The 23,796-nt window shown below is 40.9% G+C and overlaps 1 protein-coding gene across 1 annotated transcript in view; it reads left to right on the top strand.

Annotated features, from left to right (window-relative positions):
• PHF8 (PHD finger protein 8) overlaps nt 1-21,034 on the top strand; it is a 93,909-nt gene extending 72,875 nt beyond the window's left edge. Inside the window, 3 exon segments of the mRNA XM_028523368.2 lie at nt 12,923-13,032; nt 17,194-17,530; nt 18,451-21,034. Of these exon segments, the coding sequence (XP_028379169.1) occupies nt 12,923-13,032; nt 17,194-17,530; nt 18,451-18,539 (536 nt within the window). The 3' untranslated portion in view covers nt 18,540-21,034.
• Nucleotides 21,035-23,796: the final 2,762 nt, after the last annotated feature.

Genomic DNA, 23,796 nt, shown 5'->3' with positions numbered 1-23,796 from the left:
CTCTGTACTTTTTCCCCCTCTCTCCTCCTCCCACTCCCCTGTTGCTAACCCTCCATGTAATCTCCATTTCTGTGGTTCCATTCCTGTTCTAGTTGTTTGCTTAGTTTCTTTTGGTTTTGCTGTAGGTGTGGTTGTTCATAATTGTGAGTATGCTGTCCTTTTACTATACATGTTTTTTTTTATCTTCTTTTCTTAGATAAGTCCCTTTAACATTTCCTAAAATAAGGGCTTGGTGGTGATGAACTCCTTTAACTTGACCTTATCTGAGAAGCACTTTATCTGTTCTTCCATTTTGAATGAAAGTGTTGCTGGATAGAGTAATCTTGGATGTAGGTCCTTGTCTTTTATGACTTGGAGTACTTCTTTCCAGCCCCTTCTTGCCTGTAAGGTCTCTTTTGAGAAATCAGCTGACAGTCTGATGGGAACTCCTTTGTAGGTTACTGTCCCCTTATCTCTTACTGCTTCTAGGATTCTCTCCTTCATTTTTACCTTGGCTAATGTAATTATGGTGTGCCTTGGTGTGTTTCTTCATGGGTCCAACTTCTTTGGGACTTTCTGAGCTTCCTGGATTTCCTGGAAGTCTATTCCCTTTGCCAGATTGGGGAAGTTCTCCTTTATTATTTGTTCAAATATGTGTTCAATCTGTTGCTTTTCCTCTTCCCCTTCTGGTACCTCTATAATTCGGATGTTGGAATGTTTAAAGATGTCCTGGAGGTTCCTAAGCTTCTCCTCGTTTTTTTGAATTCTTATTTCTCCATTCTTTCTTGTTTGTTTGTTTTTTTCCTCCTTCTGGTCCACTTTATTGTTTTGAGACCCAATTGCCTTCCCATCACTATTGGTTCTCTGTGCATCTTCCTTCATTTCTTTTATGGTAACCTGCATTTTTTCATGTAATTTGCACCCAAAATTAAGCAGTTCTGTGAGCTTCCTGATCACCAGTGTTTTGAACTGTGCATCTGATAGACTGGCTATCTCTGGATCGCTTAAAATGATGAGTCCTGGGGCATTGATCTGTTCTTCTGTTTGAGACATGTCTCTCTCTCTTTTTTTTGGTCTGGTCGCTCCTGTTATGGTGAGGGGCGGAGCCTTAGGTGTTCACCAGGGCTGGGCACCCCAGTGGCTAGATTGTGATGTTGTATGTGGGGGCGGGGATGGGGACGTGGATGGGGGCGGGGGCTGGGGCTGAAGGGAACAATGGCGGTAGCTCCATTCTCCGTGGGATCTCAGTCCATTCTCTGGGATCCTGGGTTGCGTGCTCTGCCCTGCTCCACAATTGCTGGCTCACAGGGTCTGCCAGCTGCCGCTTGCGTACTCAGGGTCCACCTGCTGTGATCTTGTGCGCCCCCAGTTGCCTTATGCATCCAACTCTCTCTGCTCTCCTTGCCTGGACCCACTCCCAGCTGCTCCTCTCCGCCCCTCCTACCGGTCTGGATGAATGGGTGTACTTCAACTTCTTGGCTGTCCGACTTCCATTCAGATAAATTCTCTGTCAGTTCTGGGTGTTATTCTGCCTCTAAATTGTTGTTCTAATCTTGGTTTTGCATGGAGGTACGGTGCGTCCACCTATGCCTCCATCTTGCCGGAAGTCCCCGGATTATTAACATTTACATGGTCTTGTGAATAACACTCTACATTGAGTAGAAGTTGAATGTAGAAGTTGAAAACCAATAACATATCTGGCTTTTTAAGTTAATACTGTCATAAGCACTCCCTGTGCCATTGTTTATAAATAATATTTTTATGGTTACAAAGTATTCTGTAACATGGGTATATCTAATTTACATTATTTTTTTTTTGATGTAAAGCATTTAGCTTAGCCTCAAGCTTTCACAATTAGTGATAACATTTGGGGTAAACATCTTTTTATGTAAATGGTTGTATATCTGATTATTTACTTAGGATGGATCTCCAAGAAACTCCAGAAGGAGTTTATGAAAAGTCTGTGAAAAATAAGTACAAGGGTATATAGTGAAAAATTGCTTCAACCCCCGTTTCACAGCCTTCCAGTTTTCCACCTAGAGTCAGCCACTGTTATCAGTTTCATGTTTCTTCTTTCAGAGGTAGCTTATGCATATACAAGTAAACACACATATATTTTTTTATTTCCCCCTCTTTTTTTAGTCAATTGGAAGCATACTTTACATACTGTTATGTCCTTTACTTTTCTCACATAATGGTTACATCTTAGAGGTTGTTTACATACCCACAATCAATGCAATTTGTTAATATGAACATTTTAAAAGCTCTTTATATGTGTTGACAAATTGCTTTTCAGAAAGGTTGTACTAGTGTACAGTCTCACCATCTATGTGTGAGGGCACTGGAATCCACACAGGCATTGTGCATATCAGTTAGGAATAGTGGTTTCCTATAACAGTGGCCTATTGGCATTTTTTGGTGAATGCTTATCCCTTCAGCGTCATAAGGCGACTGCTTTACCTCCCACAGAGGGTCTCTGAGTTCTAGTCAGGGAAAAGAGGAGAAGCAAAAGGAAAAAGAAAAAGGCCTGCTGAGCACCACTACCCAAAGAGTTTTAAGTTCCAGCTTCTTAATATCATCTTTAACTGAAATTGTGTCATATGGCCAAGATTATCTGCCAGACCAGGAAATGCAGATTTTAGCTACAAAGATTTCTGTTCTACAAAGTCCGGTGTTTTGTTAGTAAGCAAGAAAGGGAAACTGATACTGGGTTGAGAACAGGCAGTCTCCACCTTGATATTTTTTTCATCTTGGTAATATAGAAGCAAACAACAATATCTTATTTTTATTTCCTTGATTAAACTTTCCTATATGTTCATAGTAGCATTAGAATTTTTAAAATAAATTTTATTTCTGACCTTTGCCCATTTATCCTTGTATATGTTCAAGCTTTTCAAATTGACCACTTCATACAGTAAGGAAATAGTCATCCTTCATATATGTATGTAATTTTGTTTTTGATACCTTTCCCTAGTTCTATATTAAAAAATCTGAATGTTTCTACATAAAAAGTTGATCTGATCCATTGTTTCCCTATTCAGACAGCACATAATGAACACCTGTGTAGTTTTAATTTAAATGTATACATCTATGAATGTATATTTCTGTAGGTAGAAAGCTAATAACTTTTATCATATTTTCAAAGTAGACTGTTAACACCACAAGATTGTGGCATTCTACTAAGGGTATTCCCATTTAAATAAGAATAAGAAAAATATGCCCATCATCACTTAGTATTGTTCTAGAAGTTCTAGACAGCATAATTAGGAATGAAGCAGAAATAAGAGCTGTAACTATTGGAAATTAAGAGACCAAATTACCATGATATGAGACTTCCTGAGGGTGGGAATCCTATTTATTTTTGGCCTCATTGTCTCTGTAGCACTTTACTTACTGCCGGCACATGTGAGGTGTTCAATAAGTGCTTGACAAGTGAAAAATATATGATTGTATAATTAGAAAATGCAAGAGAATCAGTTGAAAAACTGTTAGAACTAATAAAAGATATCAGTAAATTGGGTAATCACTGAATATAAACCATATACCCAAATATCAAGAATTGTTATATATCATTAATAACCATAATGCACTGAGAAAAAAAGATTCTATTGATAATAACAACAGTTGCATAAAATAACCAAGAATAATCTTAAGATTATGTGTAGAGCTTACATGAAGAACTGCAAAACTGGACCAAGGAACATAAAGAATATGAATAAAAACAGGTGTACCATTTGCCTGGTTAGAAAGACTGAGTGTTTTAAAGAGTTAGTAATTAAATGTATATGTTTAACACTAGCCCGGATCAAAACCCTGGTGGAATTTGGTGTTGAACCCATTCTAAAATTAACTGAAAAGAGTAAACAGGTATGATTAAAGAGTTTTGGACTAGAAAAAGTACATGAAATTAGACTTACAAGATGTTTAAATATATCACAGTGACAGTGCTACAATAATCAAGTTAATGTGGTTATAAGAACAAGAATAATCAGTAAATATTTTACCTTTTTATGTTTAACATTTTTTATTGTGAAATATTTCAAATATACACAAAATTAGAAAGGTTAGTATCACGAATACCCATATTTTTATCACCTATATTTAATGATGACTCTTTTGCTGTATTTGCACATACTTTTTTTCAAGGCATTTTTCTCTCTCTCTCTTTTTTTATTGTTGTTCAAGTACACTTGTCTCCATTTTCCCCCTACCACTCCCACCCACCCCAGCCATCCCCACCTCCCACCCTTGTGCCTACCCCTCAAGGCTTTTTCCATGCGTCCTTTATATATGTTCCTTGACAATCCTTCCCCCTTTTCCTCCCTTATCCTCTCCCATCTCCCCTCTGGTTACTGTCAGTTGTTCTTTATTCAGTGTCTCTGGCCATATTTTGCTTGTTTGTTTGTTTTGTTGACTAGGGTCCACTTACAGGTGAGATCATATGGTATTTGTCTTCTAGTGCCTGGCTTATTTCACTTAGCATAATGTTCTCCAGTTCCATCCATGCTGTCTCAAAGGGTAGAAGCTCCTTTTTTTCTCTTGTGTAGTGTTCCATTGTGTGCATGTCCCACAGTTTTTTGATCCATTCATTTACTGATGGGTACATAGGTTGCTTCCGGCACTTGGCTACTGTAAATTGTGCTGCTATGAACATTGGGGTGCATAGGTTCTTTTGAATTGGTGTTTCATGATTCTTAGGGTATAATTCCAGCAGTGGAATTGCTGGGTCAAAAGGCAGTTCCATTTTTAGTTTTCTGAGGAAATTCCATACTGTTTTCCACAGTGTCTGCACCAGTCTGCATTCCCACCAACAGTGCACTTTTCTCCACATCCTCTCTAACACTTGTTGTTTGTTGATTTGTTTATGATGGCCATTCTTACTGGTGTAAAGTGGTATCTCACTGTGGTTTGAATTAGCATCTCTCTGATGGCTAGTGATGTTGAGCATCCTTTCATATGTCTCTGGACCCTCTGTGGAGAAGTGTCTGTTCAGGCCCTTTGCCCATTTTTTAATTGGGTTGTTTGTTTTCCCAGAGTGGAGTCATGTGAGTTCTTTATATATTTTGGAGATCAAACCCTTGTCTGAGGTATCATTGGCAAATATGTTTTCCCATACGGTTGGTTCCCTATTCATTTTGCTGCTGTTTTGTTTAGCTATAAAGGAGCCTTTTATTTTGATAAAGTCCCACTTGTTTATTCTTTCTCAAGTCATTTTTATTGAGACATCATAAATGTATATTTCCTTTCTGTTCTTCTATCTGTCTTATCCATTATTGAAACTGGGGCATTGAAGTCTTCAACTGTTGTTAGTTTTTTCTCCCTTTAGTTCAGTCAGTTTTTGCTTCATCTGTTTTTGGGATCTTTTTTAGTTGCATATATGTTTATAACTTATATCTTATTAATGGATTGACTCTTTTATCATTATAAAATGTCCCCTCTATGTCTCTAGTAACAATTTTTGTATTGAAGTCTATTTTGTTTGATACTACTATAGCCATTCCACTTCTCATTTGGATAATGTCTTCATGGTATGTCTTTTTCCATCCTTTTATTTTTATCTGTTTGTGTCTTAAATCTAAAGTGTGTGTCTTGCACCCTAACCAGTGTGGCTCAACTGGTTGGATGTTGTTCCATAAAGTGAAAGGTTGCTGTTTCAATTCCTGGTCAGGGTACTTGCTTGAGTTGCGGGTTTGGACCCTGGTTGTGGGCATATGAGAGGCAACTGATTTAGGTTTCTCTTACACATCAAGTTTCTCTCTTTCTCCCTCCCTTCTATTCTCTATAAAAATAAATAAACAAAATTTCAAAACAAATAAAGTATGTGTCTTATAAACAGCATATAGTAGGATTATGAGTTTTTATCCATTCTGCCAGTCCCTTGCCTTTTAATTGCAGAATTTACTCCACATATATTTAATGCAATAACTGGCAAAGTAGGGTTTACATCCATTTTGTTTGTTTGTTTTCTCTGTGTCTTATTTATTTTTGCTCATTAATTTTTCCATTGCTTTCTTTTGAGGTTTTTCTACTTTCTAATGTCCCATTTTAATTCAGTTTAATATCAACTTAATTTCCATAGTATACAAAAACTTGACTCCTCTACAGTTCCATTCTCTTTCTTTATGCTATTACTGTCACAAATTACATCTTTATACAGTGTGTACCCATGAACATAGAGATAAGATTATTGCTTTATGCAGCTCTCTTTTTAATTAGATAGGAGCCAAAAAAGAATTACACCAAAAATATGTTTATACTTTCTTTTATATTTACCTATGTAGCTACCTTTACTAATGTTCATTACTCATGTGGATTCAATTTACTATATACTGTCCTTTTGTTTTAACCTGAAGAGCTTCTTCTAGCATTTCTTAGGGCAGGTCTATTAACAATGAATTTGTTTTGCTAGCTTTAGAGTTCTTGGTTGGCAGTATTTTTCTTTCAGCATTTTGAGAATTCCTTGTATGTTATAAGTCACTTCTGCCTTGCTGATTTCAAGGTCCTCTCTTTGTCTTTGATTTTGGTTATGATGTATAGTTTCTTAGAGTTCATTCCAACTTACTCATAGTGTGTTGAACTTTCTTAGGTGTATAGATTAATGTTTCTCATCAAATATGGAAAAGTTTTCAGTGATTATTTTTTAAAATAGTCTTTATGCCCCTTTCACTCTTTTCTTTTAGGAATCTAACATGTGTATCTTGGTAAATTTGATGCCATCTCACAGGTCTCTTTGTCTCTGTTCATTATCTTCATTCATTTTAGTTGCTATTCATCAGGCTGGAAAAATGTCAACTATCTTTAAGGTTACTAATTCTTTTTTTAATCCTTGTCTGAGGACATTTTTCATTGCTTTTAGGGGAGGGAGAAGGAAACATTGATGTGAGAAATATTCACTGGTTGCCTTCTTGTTTGTGCCCCGACTGGGGATTGAACCTACAACCTGGGTATGTGCCCTGACTGGGAATCAAACCCGTGACCTTTTGGACTCCAGTGAACTGAGCCACACCAGCTGGGGCTCAAGTTACTAATTCTTCCTTCTGTCTGCTCAAATCTGCTGTTGAAACCCTCCAGTGAAATTTTTGTTTTAGTTATTTTATTTTTCAACTTTAATATTTCTGTTTGTTCCCTTTTTACACTTTCTGTCTTTTGGTACTTTCTATCTGGTGAAACATCAGGCTCACACTTTCTTTTAATTCTTTATATATGGTTTCATTTATGTCTTTGAATAGCTTGTGTAAAGTCCTTGTCTACTAAGTCCAGCTTTGTTTATGAAGTCGGGTACAGTGTTTATTGGTTACTTGCTTTCATGTGTATGCCTACACTTTCTTAGTTCTTCACATCTCTTATAATTCCTTATGAAAACTGAACATTTAAAATAGTGTGGCAACTCTGGAAATCATATATACCCCACTCTACTTTCCACACTTTGTTTTGTTGTTACTTGTTATTTGTTTGTTTATAGAATTAATTCAGAAAAGTCATTATTAAAGTATGTATTTTTATTTGTGGCTACTGAAGTCTCTACTCAGTTAGCTTAGTGGTCATCTAATGATTGAACAGAAATTCCTTAAATGCCTAGAGTCAGTAAATCTCCCAGTGCTAGATAAGGGGCTGTATGTGCCTTCAACATGCTGACAGGCAATTTACAACTTCCTTAGGCTTCCTCATTTTCAGAGCCTCAGTCAGCCAGAGATGAGTGCTTAGGGCTTTCTTAAGTCTTTCCTGATCATGCACATAGACCCTATGAATGCTTATGGCCTTCTAAATTCCCATAAATTTGTGGGAACTTTTAAAATCCCCAGTGGATATCTCAGTTCTCAGCTTTTTTTAAACTTTTGGTTTAGTCTATTGTTTGCCCCAAGTGTTATCTATCCCCCTTAAGAGCTGTGACATTAAGCACTTGCCTTTAAATACTTTTGATAAATAGCCTCTAGAGAGAAACTTTAGCACTAGGCTTTGAAAAAAAGCTCTAGCTCCTTTTTGTTTCCTACATTACTGGGAATGTGAGCTTTTGTATTTCAGGGCTACTTCTGAGCTGAGGAGACCTGGATGGGCCTGGGGCATGTTAAAATGCCACTAAGCTCACTGTCCTTACTGAGATTTAGCACTTTGTGTGTGTGTTTTTCAATTTTATTTTTCAATTACAGTTTACATTCAGTATTATTTTCTAGTAGTTTTAGGCTTACAGCTAGGGGTTAGACAGCCATATACTTTACAAAGTGTTTGCACTGATATTTCAAGTAAGTTCCCAGTACCATACAGAGTTATTGCAATATTATTGACTATATTCCCTATGCTGTACTTTACATCCCTGGGACTACTTTATGATTAACAATTTGTAGTTTTTCATCCCTTTATCTTTTTTGCTCAATCTTCCCTCCCCTCTGTCAACCATCAGTTTGTTCTCTGTATCTATGAGTCTGTTTCTATTTTGCTTGTTTGTTTACTTTGCTCTTATGATTCTACATATAAGTGAAATCCTATGGTATTTGTGTTTCTTTGTGTGACTTATTTTACTTGGCATAATACCCTCTAGGTCCATCCATGCTGTTACAAATGGTAAGATTTTATTATTTTTTTAAAGATTTTATTTATTTCTTTCTAGAGAGAGGGGAAGGGAGGGCAAAAGAGGGGGAGAGAAACATCAATTCGTGGTTGCCTCCCATATGCCCCCAACTGGCAACCTGGCTCACAACCCAGGCATGTGCCCTGACTGGTAATCAAACCAGCAACACTTTGGTTTGCAGGCCAAACTCAGTCCACTGAGCCACAGCAGTCACGGCTAGATTTCATCATTTTTTTATGGCTGAGTAATACTCCATTGTATATATGTACCACAGTTTGTTTATCCACTCATCTATTAATGGGCAGTTAGTTGGGTTGCTACCATATCTTGGCTATTGTACATAATGCTGTACTGAACATAGAGGTGCATATATTAATATTTCTAATTCGTTTTTTGCCTTTCTTCATACACACACACACACACCCTCAAGTACAAAGACTGGGTCATAAAGCAGTTGCATGTTTATTTTTTGAGGCCTCCTCCATTCTGTTTTCCACAGTGTCTGCACTAATCTGCATCCCCACCAATAGTGCACCAGGGTTCCCATTTCTCCACCTCCTTGCCAGCAGTTGTTGTTTGTTGATTTATTGATGATAGCTGTTCTGACAGTTGTGAGGCGATACATCACCCATTGTGGCGTTAATTTGCATTTCTCTGACAATTAGTTATGCCAAATATCTTTTCATGTACCTACTGGCCATTTGTATGCCCTACTTGAAAAAGTGTCTGTTTAGCTACTATGGGAAATGGTATGGAGGGCTCTCAAAAGTTAAAAAATTATTTTATACTTGGATTGTTTGGTGATTTTTTTTTTATGTTGAATGAGTTCTTTATAAATTTTGGAAATTAACCCCTTAATGGGTGTGTCATTGGCAAATATCTTCTCAGTCATTAGGTTGTCTTTTTGTTTTGTTGATGGTTTCCTTTACTATACAAAAACTTTTCAGTTTGATATAATCCCATTTTTTTTTCTTTTGTCTTTCTTGCCCCAGGAGATATATCATAAAAAATATTTCTAAGAGAAATATTGGAGATTTTACTGCCTGTGATTTCTACTAGAAGTTTCACAGTTTCAAGTCATACCACATTAGAGTCTTTAATCCATTTTGAGTTTATTCTTTTATATGGTGTAAGAGGGTGGTCTAGTTTCATTTTTTTGCATGTATCTGTCCAATTTTGCCATCAACATTTGTTGAATAGAATGACTTTACCCCATTGCATGTTCTTGCCTCCTTTGTCATATATTAATTGACCATATAGGTATGGGTTCATTTCTAGGCTCTCCATGCTGTTCCATTAATCTGTGTCTGTTTTTATGCCAGTACCATGATGTTTTGACTACTATGGCCTTGTAGTATAGTTTGATATTAGGTAGCGTGATACCTCCAACTTTGTTCTTCTTTCTCAGGATTGCTCTTGCTATGCCAGGCCTTTTTGTGATTCCATATAAATTTTTGAAATATTTGTTTTAGTTCTTTGAAATATGCCATTGGAATCTTGGTAGTAACTGCATTAAATCTATAGATTGCTTTGTGTAGTATGGACATTTTAATGATGTTAATTCTTCCTATCCCTGAACACAGTATGTGCTTCCACTTATTTGTGTCTTCATCCAGTTTCTTTCTTTAATGTCTTACAATTTTCTGAGTACAGGATTTTTACCTCCTTGCTTAAGTTTATTCCTAGATTTTTTTATGCAATTGTAAATGGGATTGTTTTCTTTTTAAAAAATTTTATTTTAATCATTGTTCAAGTACAGTTTTCTGTCCTTTACTCCCATCCCAGCCCACCCACCCATCCCCATCCCTCCCCACCTCCCTCCCATTTCCATCCCCCCCCCCCCTAGTTTTTGTCCATGTGTCCTTTATATTTGTTCCTGTAAACCCTTCCCATTCTCCCCTGGGGATTGTTTTCTTAGTTTCCCTTTCTGATAGTTCGTAATTGGTATATAAAAATGCAGCCTGCTTCCAAATATTTATTTTGCGTTCTGCAACTTTACTGAATTCATTTATCAGTTCTAGTATCATTTTGATGGAATCTTTAGGGTTCTGTGCATATAGTATCATGTCATATGCAAATAATGCTAGTTTTACTTCTTCCTTTTCATTTTGGATACCCTTATTTCTTTTTGTTTTCTGATTGTTGTGACTAAGACTTTTGCTAACAGTCTTGTTTTAAATGAGCCTTGTTTTAAAACCACTTCATGTATAAAACTATATAGAGCAATTTAAAATATACCTATGAATCCATACTGAAAATTGTGCATTAACATTTTTGCTAAATTTGCTTCACATCATTCTTTAAATAAATATCACCTTTAAAGAAAAGACTTCAACCTCCTAAATTGCCTGTTCTGGAATCTGCAAACATTAATACAGAAAGTCTCCTCTGTAGAATAGTAGCTAACAAACTAAGTAATCTTTAAATGTAGTTCAGTACCACCCCTACTTCCTTTCTTTTCTGTGACAGGGGTTTTTTTCTGTAATTAAAAATAGAGGGATCAATACAATGAATTCTGATATACCCATTACTGAGAATCAATAGCTATCAATATTTTGCCACATTTGAATCATTTGTGACTTCTTTTTCTTTTTCAAAATTGTTTGTGCTCTAAAGCAAATCCCACATACTGTGTCATTCCCTTCCCCTATGAACTTAAGTATGCATCGCTAAAAAATTTTGGGGGACAGCTCCCCAAAAATCACAATTCTGTTATCATGCATAACAAAATTAATAATAATCTGATAACATCTTGATGTTATCTAGTACTAACTCCATAATCAAATTTCGTCAATTATCTGACTAAAAAATATATTTTTTTGTCCTGGCTGGTGTGGCTCAGTGGATTGAGTGCTGGCCTGTGAACCAAAAGGTTGCTGGTTCGATTCCCAGTCAGGGCACGTGCCGGGATTTCAGCACAGATCCCTAGTTGGGGGCGCACAAGAGGCAACCACACATTGATGTTTCTCTCCCTCTCTTTCTCCCTCCCTTCCCCTCTATTTAAAAATAAATAAAATAAAAGTCTTCTTTTAAAATGTATTTTTACAGTGGATTTGTTTAAATCAGAATCTAAACAGGATCCACATTGCGTTTGGCTGTCATACCTTTTAAGTCTCTTAATCTAGACCTGTCTCCCTACCTTTTGTCTTATGCTATTGATTTGCTGTAAAAAAAACAACAACAACCTGGTATAACTGTTCTGAAGCACATTCCACACTCCACCTTCTAGGTCTATTTGCTTCCTTGTGACATTGTCTTTTTAACGAAACCATGCCAGTTATCTTGTAACATGTCTGATTGTTTTCTCATGGTGTCATTTAACATATTCTTTTGTCTCTGTGTTTCATCAAAATTAGAATATGAACTGCTTACTTAATTTTAAATCTTTGTCAAAACTACTTCCAGATGATACTGTGAATTTCCTGTTGTGTTGCATCTGGCGATGCGTGGGGTTGTCTGTCTCACTATTACTTACAATAAGGTTAACATTGGGTTAAAGGGGTGATTTCCTGATCTCATCTTTGTAAAGTTGTTTTTCTCTTCTTGAGACTAGCAAGTTACCTGTGAGGTGTAATACTCTGGTACTGTATGAATATCCAAATGCCTTAGAGTCACTTGTTTCTAGAAGCACCTGTGATTTTCTAATTCTGTCATTCCTTTTACATTTATTAGCTGGCATTCTTCTGTAAAGAGCTTTCTTTATCATCTGAGAATTGGTTATACTGAAATATACTGCCTATGTAACTATTGTTTGATTCAAGATGGTTAAGTCATTATAAAAGGGTTGTATAAGAAGATGGTCTTCAGTAGCTCATAGCTTGGTTGTAGACAAAATAACACATATCAACATTAGGGAATGAGATGGATTGTACATTAAATGTATTAAGTGACTTGTACGTATTATAAGTTCATGGGAGGGAGGGCTGGAAAAGTCCTAGAGGTCTGCATGGAAGGTTGATTTCAGGTTACCTTTGAAGGATGGGCAGGTTTTGAAGATGTGGACAAAAGGGGAAAAGGTACTCCAGGCAGTGAGGATGGTGAGGACGAAGGCACAGGGAGAGGATGAGCTGTATATATTCTGAAGGTGTCTGGAGAAGCTGAGAATATGGGTATGGGAATGAGGTTGCTAGGTAGGCCAGGAGCAGAACATGGGAAACCTTAAATGCCAGTTTAGGGAGATTGACCTTTATCCTTTAATAAGTTTGTGCTCTGTGTACTTTAGGCATTTGTAAATCAGCTTCTTATAATGACGGGAAGCAAAATTTGGCTTTGTTAAAGCCAGAAGCAGGAAGAACAATGAGTGCATCTGTGGGGGGCTCAGAGATAGGGAATATGGTTGGCATTCAGATAAATGTCTACATCTTCTTTCCTCTGCAGCCCGTGTGACCCCAACTCTACCAAAGCAGGACCGTCCGGTGCGGGAAGGGACCCGGGTGGCTTCCATTGAGACGGGTTTGGCTGCAGCAGCTGCAAAGCTGGCCCAGCAGGTAGGTGCTGACACTCAAGCAATGACCCTGCTACAGACGCTAGTTTGACCTAAGAGCCTCAAAGCTCAGACCTTCAGGCTGATAGGGTCTCACTGTTATCTCACTGGGGAGTGGGTAACCTTTGATCTTTATCCATGACAGTATCCTAGCCCCTCCTAAATCTTTCACATCCCAGCTCAGTGAGAAGCTACTTCCACAGGTCACACAGATGACATGATTTAGGATGAAAGAAGATAGGGGGCCTGAGAAAAACCCTTGTTTTTCTGGATGCATAAAAATCTCTCAGATGAGAAGCACCAGGTCTGTCACTGAGTGAGAGCATTTGCCTTTACATGAAGCCCCGAGGAGGTGACTTATTTAAATATATTCAAGTTCTTAGCTATCTACCAGTACTAGAATTTGATTTTTGGGGGGAGAGAGTTTTCTTGCCGTCTATACCCAAAATTATTGCCTTTATTTTTTACTCCCTGCTTCCCAAAACATTTCGCCCACTAATTGTTGGCCTAAAGGGTCACTTCACTAGAATAAAGTTGACTTGTTAGCATATTAGAATTTGCAAAGTTCTTTAATGTTGATGATGTGCTCAGCAAACCTGGGAGCAATTGAAGGGGAATCTTCTGGTTATCTCCTTATAGATGTCCCTGTAGCTCTTCATGCCACATTCTATAGCTTAAGAGCATTTTTTGAGCATCTGTTTTATGTTAGGTGCTTCGTATATACAGTGTCTCATGTAATCTTCCCAATACCATTTTTCAATAGGTGATATTTTCATCATTTTACAGGTGAAGAAAATGAGGCTCTCTTTAAGTGACTAGTCCAGAATAATACAGCCAGTAAATGGAGGAGACAAGATTCAAACTCATATCTTCTAACTTTCATGTTCCTTGCTATTTAAATAAAATGAAATTGTTAAGTTTTATATAATTCAGTAATTATATCCTATTTAAATAAAAGTTAATAGAATGATGTTTTTAATATGATGTTCTATGGCACTCTAGAATTGCTTACATGTGTCCTAGAAGTTATTGTTCAGAGCCAGCAGAGACCAAGCAGGCCAGGCGGCTCTTCTTTGACCAGAACTTTTCTCTGTTATGTATATCCTAGTGCCATGTAAAATGTAATTTGAAAAAAGGAGTTCTGCTTTAAATAAACAGATAAGTTAATTAAAAGTGTGATAAGTACTCTTAGTATGTTCTGAGGAGCTCACTTCTGTTTGGGTTATCAGGGGTGACCTCAAGGAAGAGGTTTTGAAATTGGGGAGGGGTTTTGCCGACTAATCTTTTGAAAGACACAGGGGAGCATTCCAGGAGAAGATAATTTGATGAAGCACACAAGATCCTTCCTCTTGATTTGGTCTCTGGTCACCTCTCCTCTCTGAGCTCCTGCCAGCCCCTTGTGCATGCCCTTTATACCAGCCATACACAATGTTGCACTATGGTACTCCTAGTTCACTCATTGTATTGCATTGTCTCATTCTTCTGTGCCTTTGCACTAGCCATTGGGAATCATACCCTCATCTCAGATGCTTTACCTAACACCCCTTCACACCATCTACCACCAATTTATTTCACTATCCTTCTGTGCTTCCATTGCATTCTCCCATGGTACTTATAATCATAAGTGTGCTTTTTTGTGGCCCTTCTTAAACTGTAATTGCTTCACAGGTGGGGGGGTAGATATAATTTAATTTGGTGTTCCCACTATGTTGAGCATATATTTAGCCAGTGTTAAGTGACTGAATGAATGAATGGATGAGCAGACCTTTCTGGATTGGAGGATTCATATTGAGGAGCAGGGTAAGATAAAGAAAATTTTTAAAAAATGGATTATGGAGCCAGCCTCCCTGAGTTTGAATCCTTGTTCTACCACTGAGCAAATTACTTAATTTCTTTGTGCCTCAGCTTCCTTGTAGACTTTGAGGATTAGATGAGGTAATATATGTAATGTAAATGCTCTGAGAATGGCACCTGCTACAGAGTATATTTACTGTAGATATGTTGGCTTTTCATCATTATCATTATGGGTCAGGTATGTGTAAGTGGCCAGACTGTGGAAGACCATGAAGTCAGGCTAGGGAGTTTGAACTTGGATGCAGACCTGCTAGGCTTTTGAGCAAAGGAATGTCAAAGTGGAAGTGGCCTTGTCGTAAGACAGTCCAGTCTTCTGTGGGGGAATCTGGGTGAATTATATAAGAAGTAAATAGGCAACAAAAGTAGAAAAAATAGTAGAAAAAAGTAGAAAAAATGATCTAGGTGTGAAGAGATAATTTCTTTTTTTAAAAAAGATTTATTTATTTATTTATTTTTGGACAGAGGAAAAGGGAGGGAGAAAGAGGGAGAGAAACAGCAATGTGTGGTTGCCTCTTGTACACCCCCACTGGGGACCTGGCTTACAACCCAGGCATGTGCCCTGACTGGGAATCCAACCTGTGACCCTTTGGTTTGCAGGCCGGTGCTCAATCCACTGAGCCATACCAGCCAGGGCAAGAGATAATTTCTCAATTCAAATGAGAGAAATGGGGGCAGATATGCAGTTCCTGTTATGGGTGGAATAGCAGTGTGTCTAGGAAAAGATTCTGAAGCCACATGGCTTGGGCCTCAATCCCAGGTTTGCTGCTTATTGGTCCTGTAATCTTAGGAAAATGACTTAACCTCTTGGTGCCATGATTTCTTCTCCTAAAAATGGGATTATAATTCTGATACTTCTTTCGAATATTAAATGAGTTAAATTAGAGATTAGTACTTGGCATGTATTACTGATATTATTATTTTTATCCCCCAGAAATTCCTATGGTAGCCACAGCCTGTCAGATCTGCCAAAGGCAAGACTAGGCCTATGTTGCCAAAAGAAGGCAAAGAAATGTAATAACTGAGTTGTTCTGTGTGGCTGTGAAGCATTTTAGAAGGTGAAGTTGCCATATGCTCTCAGCATCACCTTTCCAGGTTCTCAGGGCTTCAGATGCCCACTATATAGATACCCACTACCCAGTGGGTGTTAAATCCATAGAGCGACGGATGGATGAAATCCATATTGGGAGAAGTGACATAACTCATTAATCCCTCCACCCCAGATTGACGTTTTAAGACCAGTGAACTAAAGGATTGTCAAGTCCTCTATTAAAAGAAAAAGGCCAGCAAGAGGAAGAGATACCATTTTGAGAAATGAAGATAAGAGTAATAGTTTACTGCTTGTTGAGTACTTATTATGTACTACATACTTTTATGTCATTATTTTTTTTAAGATTTTATTTATTTATTTTTAGACATAGGGGAAGGGAGAGAGAAAGAGGGGAAGAAACATCAATGTGTGGTTGCATTTCATGCGCCCCCAACTAGGGACCTGGCCTGCAACCCAGGCATGTGCTCTGGCTGGGAATTGAACCTGTGACCCTTTGCTTCACAGGCCAGTGCTCAATCCACTGAGCCACACCAGCCAGAGCTTATGTCATTATTTTATTTAATCTCTCTGACAGTCCTGGAAAACAGATATTATTTTGCCCATTTTACAGATGAGGCAGTTGAGATACAGAAAGTTTAGTAAGTTGAACAAGGTCATCCAACTTAGGAAGACAAATCTAGATTTGAATCCAAGTTTATCTTATTCCAAACCTACCACTACTTTTTTATTTTCAGATGTCCCATTTTGAGAAGTATGCAGGGTGAGTGTTCAAATAGGCCTGGTTGAATCCTATATGCAACAACCCTTTAGCTATGAGGCTTTGGGCTTAAGATGCTTACTCCCTGCACCTCAGTTTTCTTATCTGTAATCTGAGAGATTTTCTTTTTCAGAGCTGCTCTGTGGAGTAAGTAGTATAACGTATATGAAGTACCTCTCAGCCCTGCCATACATTTAGCAATTATAAGTTTCTATGATCCACCTTGTAACTGGCAGTGTTTGTACTGAAGCCGAAGTCTCTGAACTCATTTCTCTTCCTGTTGCCACCGTACTAATTAGTGGCAGTGGTGACTTAAGGATAGACGGTACTGAAGAGGTGACCTCAGGTATTGGAAGGCCTTTGCGTTTGTATGTACCCATGTCCCCACTAGACTTGGGCTGAGGGTGGGTTGTAGAAGCACACTGACTATTGCCTAATTTCCTTTCTGGGAAAATTCTCTTTTCTCCACTCCTGAATTCCCCCCTCCCACTTGACTTGTGTTTCAGGAGCTACAGAAGGCCCAAAAGAAGAAATATATCAAGAAGAAGCCTTTGTCGAAGGAGGTAGAACAGCCTCGCCCTCAAGAGTCCAATCCCAGCGTGGCAGCACCAGCCCCAACTCTGGCTACCACACCCCAGCTTCTCACCTCCTCCTCACCCCTGCCTCCTCCTGAGCCTAAGCAAGAGGCCCTCTCAGGAAGCCTTGCTGACCATGAGTATACTGCTCGTCCCAATGCCTTTGGCATGGCCCAGGCAAACCGCAGCACCACACCCATGGCCCCTGGGGTCTTTTTGACCCAGCGGCGCCCTTCAGTTGGCTCCCAGAGCAATCAAGCAGGACAAGGTACAGTTGCCATATGTTTATAGAACTTAGAAGGGCCTTAGGTACACCAGCTCCAAACACAGTGCAGTGGGCAGATGACAATACCAGGAGGGACACTGGCAGCTAAGGTAGTTGCACTTGATCTCATAGGCTATGAAGAGACACTGACTGGTGTTAAGTAGAAACAGGCTCAGATGTGGGTTGAGAAAGATGCTTCTGGTGGCCAGAGTGGCAAGTGGGCTGAGGGTGGGAAGTTTAAGGAAGAGACACATGTACTGTCAAAGCTGCACTGGAGAAAGGCTAGGGCTCTTGCAGAGGGAATGGAGAGAGGGAGAGGATAAGTTGGTTACAGGTGGAGGAGGTCACATGGGACATGGGAGGTGATTTGAGGGGGGAAGAAGGGAAGAGGTGAGAGTCCGGCACTCAGGCCCTCTTTTTCCTCATTTTTGCCTTCAAAGCCCAGTCCCTAGAGTGCATAGCTCAAGGGGATGAGGTTGGTGTGGCATTGGGGTGATGATGATGGGGGTTTTGAATGAAATCAGGCTCTGGAGGTGGCAACTTGAGGGACATTGAGATACAGTCACTCACCAGGTACTCTCATCTGATACTGATGGGCAGGATAAGAGGACAGGTAGGCACAGTCATCTCCCTGAAGAATTTAGGAAGGAAAATGATTGCATCAAAGAAATCAGTAGGGAAAAGGAACCAGGCAGACTAACCAGGGAGTCTGTAGCTGTTGCAGGAGGTCATAGGAAGAAGAGCCAACACATGTGGTTTTGGATGGAAGTAGTTAAGGAATGCCTATTGCCCAAGATATGCCTGAAGCCAGGTGTGAGGATGGGGAAACTCTGGACAGAGCAACAGAGGCAGGGGGTGGTCTGAGGACAGTTGGTGCTGGAGATGCTGCTAGAGTGCTTGCTTATCTCTTTGTTGCCCCACAGGAAAGCGTCCCAAAAAGGGCCTGGCCACAGCAAAGCAGAGACTCGGCCGCATCCTGAAAATCCACAGAAATGGCAAACTACTTCTGTGAGCTCCCTTGTATCCTGCACCTCACCCCTACACCCCCACTGCCTTCTCCATTATCAACTCTCGGGGCACTCCTGGATCCTGTCTGCCCTGAACAAGGTGCTGAGGCACATTGTCCTGCTTTCTTGGAACTGACCAAAGGCAGGGACTCCCCAACGGGCCTCTTCACTGACTCCTCCAACCCCCTCCCCACTTCCACTAGAGCATTTTGCCTTTCTTCTCCATACCTCTGAGTAACAGGTAAACAGGAAAGGTTTCAAGCTGACTAGAACCCTCTTTTCTGCTGCTCCAACCTATTTCCCTTTCACCAGCCTTGTTGTTCCATTAGTCTCGTCTCCACTTGGAGCCACAAGGCAGGATGAGGAGAGGCATGAGAAGAGCCTGGGCCCCTAGGTATTTCCCTGGTCATGAAGTGGGAGGCCCAGCACACAACACTTCCCACAACTCCAGAAGCCCGCCCACCTCTACCCATTCTTCCTTCCCCTTCCTTCCCCAAGCCCAGTGGATATTTCCCACTGGAAACTTGTTCCTGGGAGAAGGGGCTGGCCTCTGCCCTTTCTTGCCAAATGGTTTATGGAAATAAAGTGGTGGGCCCAGAGTCTCCTTACTGTCCCACCCTGGGCCATTTCCAGAGGTAGCCTAGAAAGATCATGGGCTGACTTCATGCATCTTGGGAACAGGAGAGATTCCTGTCACTTCTCAGGATGGGGAGAGGATCGACACCTAAATCTTTGACCATGACTTTGTAGCTCATTGGGGGAAGCTACTTTTGGGTAGCTGTAGATGAAGCCCTCATCCCAGCCTGAGCTCCAGGGATTTGCCTGGATTTTGAGGTCCTGCAGAACATTATCCACGTGGCTGTGGCCCAGCAGGTGAAGTATCATCTCCTAAAGGCCTGAAAACACATGTCACTGAAGCAGGTAGCGTGGGGTTCCACGGCCTGCTCTCTTCACCTGTACCACAAAGCACAGTGTGGACCTTCCAGGGAGGATGTGCCAGGGCAGCTCAGCCCTGGGTTCTCCATCGGGAGCCTCCCTGCTTCTTTCCCCACCTGATGTCTTTATCTGAAGACCACAGAACTCACAAACCTCACTTCTGGGCCTCTGCACTCCCAGACGTCAGGTCAATGCTCAAGCAGAGTGCAGAGGACCACTCCGGAGCCTGGGAGAGGAGGCCCTCAGCTGTAAAGGAGCCGATCATCTGATCCTCCCTTCCCCTCTTCCCTTTGTAGATGTCTGTTGTCTCAACAGTGTCCACCCCTCTCCCTCCCTTTCCCCCAGCTCCTTCCCCCTTCACCTATCATACCTCCCTGGCAACCTGGACAGGATGGAGAATGTCCCCCTCCCTCCACTTTGGCATTGCCCAATTGGAGTGCATCCTCACCCTCTATCCTACTCCCCCCTCACCCCAGTTTACCCAGTGCTTCTGGGGAACTTAACAGCTAGAATGCAGGCCACAGGAAATGTGTGACTTTCCTTGTCTTTGTGTCTCCAGTCCATCTTTTCTCCACAGCCCACATCTATTCCCCTTCCTTAGAATCAAGGGTCCGTTAGCCCTGTTTGCTTTTTCTATCTTGGATACCCCAGGGGCCAAGCAGTCCTCCATCTAGTCACACCAAAGGCAAAAAGCCTGGCTACCTCCCCCTTAGCACATGAGGTCCCCACTCCCCTCCTCTGTGTTTCCATCCAGCTTTGCTTTTCTTGGAGATTTCAAGGCAGCAGAGGGTGGTGAGGGGAGGGAAGGGGGGCAGCCTGTGTCCCCGTGTAGCCACCGCCTGATGAGGCCCTGACTGCTATAACCAAGACCAGGACCCCAGCCCTTCTGCCCATTAACAACCCCCTACCCCTTGATCTTTCAAAGGCAGCTAATTGCTAGCAAATCCCTCTAGTTCCAGGCCTCTCTCCCCTCTGTTTCTTTGTTAGAAGTTTCTGTGGAGCTGAAACCCAACCTCCATTTGTCGGGGTTTCCATTTAGTTTAGTTGAACTCTCAGAGCTTCCTGTTTGTTGTTTTGTGTTTTAAATGAAAAGCAAGTTTACCCTCAGAGTTATGCTTTTCCAAAGAGGCTAGTGTACTTTTTCTTTTTTAATGTTTCAGGTTCTAAGTGAAGTGAGTTGGGGAGGGGTTAGGAGTGGTAGTAACCAAGGTTTAGAACATGGTGAGTTACCTCTGGTCTCCTATCCCTAGCACAGAGCTGGGAGTTGGATAGGGGCAGGGAGAGAGGATTTCTATTCACCTTTAATATATTTTTACAAAAAAGCAAACAATTTAAAAACAAGCCCACTGCTTCTGTACATGTTTAAATATATTTTTAGAAGTGGGTAGGATTGTGAATTTCTGATGCAGGGCCTTTTTATAAACAGGTTAGAATAGCATCCTACAGACTTCTCTTGGTCCCCCCCCCACCGTTCTTTTCTTATGTTGTGTTACTAATGTAATTTATATTTTTTTTTAGGTCCTCCCTTTCCTATAGAGATAAAAGTGATTTATCTTGGCAATTGCTTTGCTTGGTATTTTTTTTGTGTGTGGTGGTGGTGGCAGTGGCGGCTGCGAGGTGGGGGGGGGGGTGGTTCAGGAATGTCACCTTCCCTTTACTTCCTCTCTGACTCTCCCTCCCATCAAATCAGCACTTTCTTGGTGCCCAACTGTGTAATCGAGGAGGGGTGAAAACAAGATCCCTGCCCTCACGAGAGACATAGTTCACACACCACAAACAGATACTCAGAAGGATAGTGAGCAGAAAAGAAAGGGTGCAACAACTCAAAGGGGCCTAACGAGTTTGTCGGGAAGGCTTTCCGTAGCTTCCATGAGCCATTTTTAGTAGTGACACTGGTATCTTTTTTGTGTGAATGGGCAGTTTTGAGTTCTCCCTCTCTCTCACTGCTCCAGACTGAACTTAATTACTGTGTTTAAGGCCAGTGCAAGGGGTACAATATAATTATTAGAGCTAACGTATCATTCCTGACCCTGCTGTTAGTGTTCTATATATATTGATGTATTTAATCCTCACCAGCATATACTCATCCTACTGATGAGGAAAGAGGCAAAAAATCCCTATCATATATCATAAGTTGTGGGGCTAGCCTGGTTTCAAAGTCTGTGTTCTTATCACAGTTCTACCACGTTTCACTGATACCCACTACCATCTATTAAGTGCCTTCACTGTGCTGGGCATTGGGCTAGGGGTTTCAATTGGGATATTTCATTTAATCCTCACTGACAGTTCTGGAAGATAGTTAATGGCCTATTTTACAGTGAAGGAGGCCGAAGCTTGTTAGTGGTTTTCCACAGCAAGATCTGGCTGATTCCAAAACTCATGTTCTTTCTCCTCACCATGTTAGAAAATGTTCTGTAACTCACTGACCCAGCAGGTGTTTATTGAGCACCTGTTTTATGCAGGATGTAGCACTGAGAGTTGTGTCCTGAGGAGAGCCCTGGAGTGGTGTTGGGAGCCTCGGTTCCAAATTGACACCACCCTGACTTGGTGAGACCCAGGGAATGGCTGCTTACTGTCTGAGGGTCACTGTGAAAGGAGTTTGAACCCAATCAGGATTTCTTCATCTTGGAGATTCTGCTTTTGTGGGTCTGCGGTGAGGCTCTCTGGGCTTGACACCTACTGGCTAAATGACCTGCAGCCCTCCCAATCTGAATCTTGCCATTAGGCAGGGTTTAGATACAGAGGGTTCTTGTCTTGGGCAGGGAAACTGTGTCTCCTGGTAAAAAGGCAACAGGAAAGCGGGGAGGGATTTCAGCCCTTGCAGGAATGGTGCGCTGGGTTCTCTTCGTCACCAGCTCACCACCCCCCTCCCTAGTGAGAGGCCAAAGCACTGTCACCAGCCTCAGTTTAGAGGGTAAGCTAGAGTCTTGGTGACCTTACTCCTCACCCAGGCAGGAGGGGCTAACACATAAGAGGCTCCTATCTAAAAATTGGAAGGAGAGCCCTGACTGGTGTGGCTCAGTTTGTTGGGCATTGTCCTGCAAAGTGAAAGGGCACCAGTTCAGTTCTTGGTCAGGGGACATGTCTGGGTTGCAGGCTTGGTCCCCAGTTGGGGCCCCTTGGAAGGCAGCTGATCAATGTTTCCCTCCCTTTCTCCCTCCCTTTCCTCTCTCTAAAAATAAAAATGAATTTAAAAATTATAAAAATTGGAAGGAGAACAAGGACACCAAACTTCAGTCTTCCCTCTTTCCAATACGGAGTAGAAAAGTGCACAGGGCTTGTCACTAAGAGCTTGCCTTCTCAATAAACGTGTAGTTTGGGGGAGATTATTTGTCCAGGTCTCAGTTACTACATTTCCCAGGTGGAATTATTTCAACTATGGCTCTCTCTAGAAGACAGCAAGTGTTGGAGATGAATCACCCCTGGATGCTATTGATTCCCGAACTAAGTTCTCTAACTCTGACCTGTCCTGGGTACAGATTCCACATTTCTACTTGCTCATGGAGTGTTCCCTGCCTCAAATACACAGACCTCTCCCTCTCTACCAGGACCCTGTTCACGCCCAGTTGACTGAAATGGCACTTGCCCTCCAGTAAGCTGAGTGAAGGAGAACATCATGTGGGCCAGTGTGGTGTCAGAGATGCACATGGAGTGCTGGTCAGGGAATCTATCCCTGGGAAGCAGGGAATTCAGTAAGGCTTTCTGTTAGGGGTGATGTCTGAGCTGAAGGATGAAAAGAAATTACCCAGTCAAGCAGAGAACAGTGGGAAGAGTATTCCAAGCCCAGGCAATAGCATTAACTTAAAACTTTGGGGTGGAGGAAAATCCATGTGTGTACAGGACAAGTAATTTAGTATAACTGCACCTATGACCATCACCTGAGGGAACATATGCAGAGTCTCCCAAGAGGGAATGTTTAGTTGAGTAGGCATATGATTAAAATTGATTAGTTTGTTGGCATAGTATTTATTGTAAAACCTCAGATAATGGATGATAAATAATTTTGATATTTTTCAAAAGACTTAACTGTAGCCCATGAATGACAGAACCATTAAAGGGTTTTAAGCAGAAAACGGCATGACCCAAGTTGCTTTTTAAAAATAGCCTTTTGCCAGTCAAAGTAGTGGATTAGGAGGGAGAGAGATGGAGCCAGGGAGACCAGTGAGGAAGTTACTGAAGGAGGGATGAGGGGGGCACCATGTCATCTAATGCCCCATTCAACCCCACTTCTCTAAAGAAACTTTCACCCAACTCTCCAGTCAGTTCTGACCTTTTTCTGGATTTCTACATCTCATAAAGGGTGGAATTCCGAGGCCATTTAAGGAG

The sequence above is a fragment of the Phyllostomus discolor genome, chromosome X (assembly GCF_004126475.2).
Source record: "Phyllostomus discolor isolate MPI-MPIP mPhyDis1 chromosome X, mPhyDis1.pri.v3, whole genome shotgun sequence".
Classification (NCBI taxonomy): Eukaryota; Metazoa; Chordata; class Mammalia; order Chiroptera; family Phyllostomidae; genus Phyllostomus; species Phyllostomus discolor.
The sequence above is the reverse complement of the archived record's forward strand: the minus strand, read 5'-3'. Positions and strand labels throughout refer to the sequence as shown.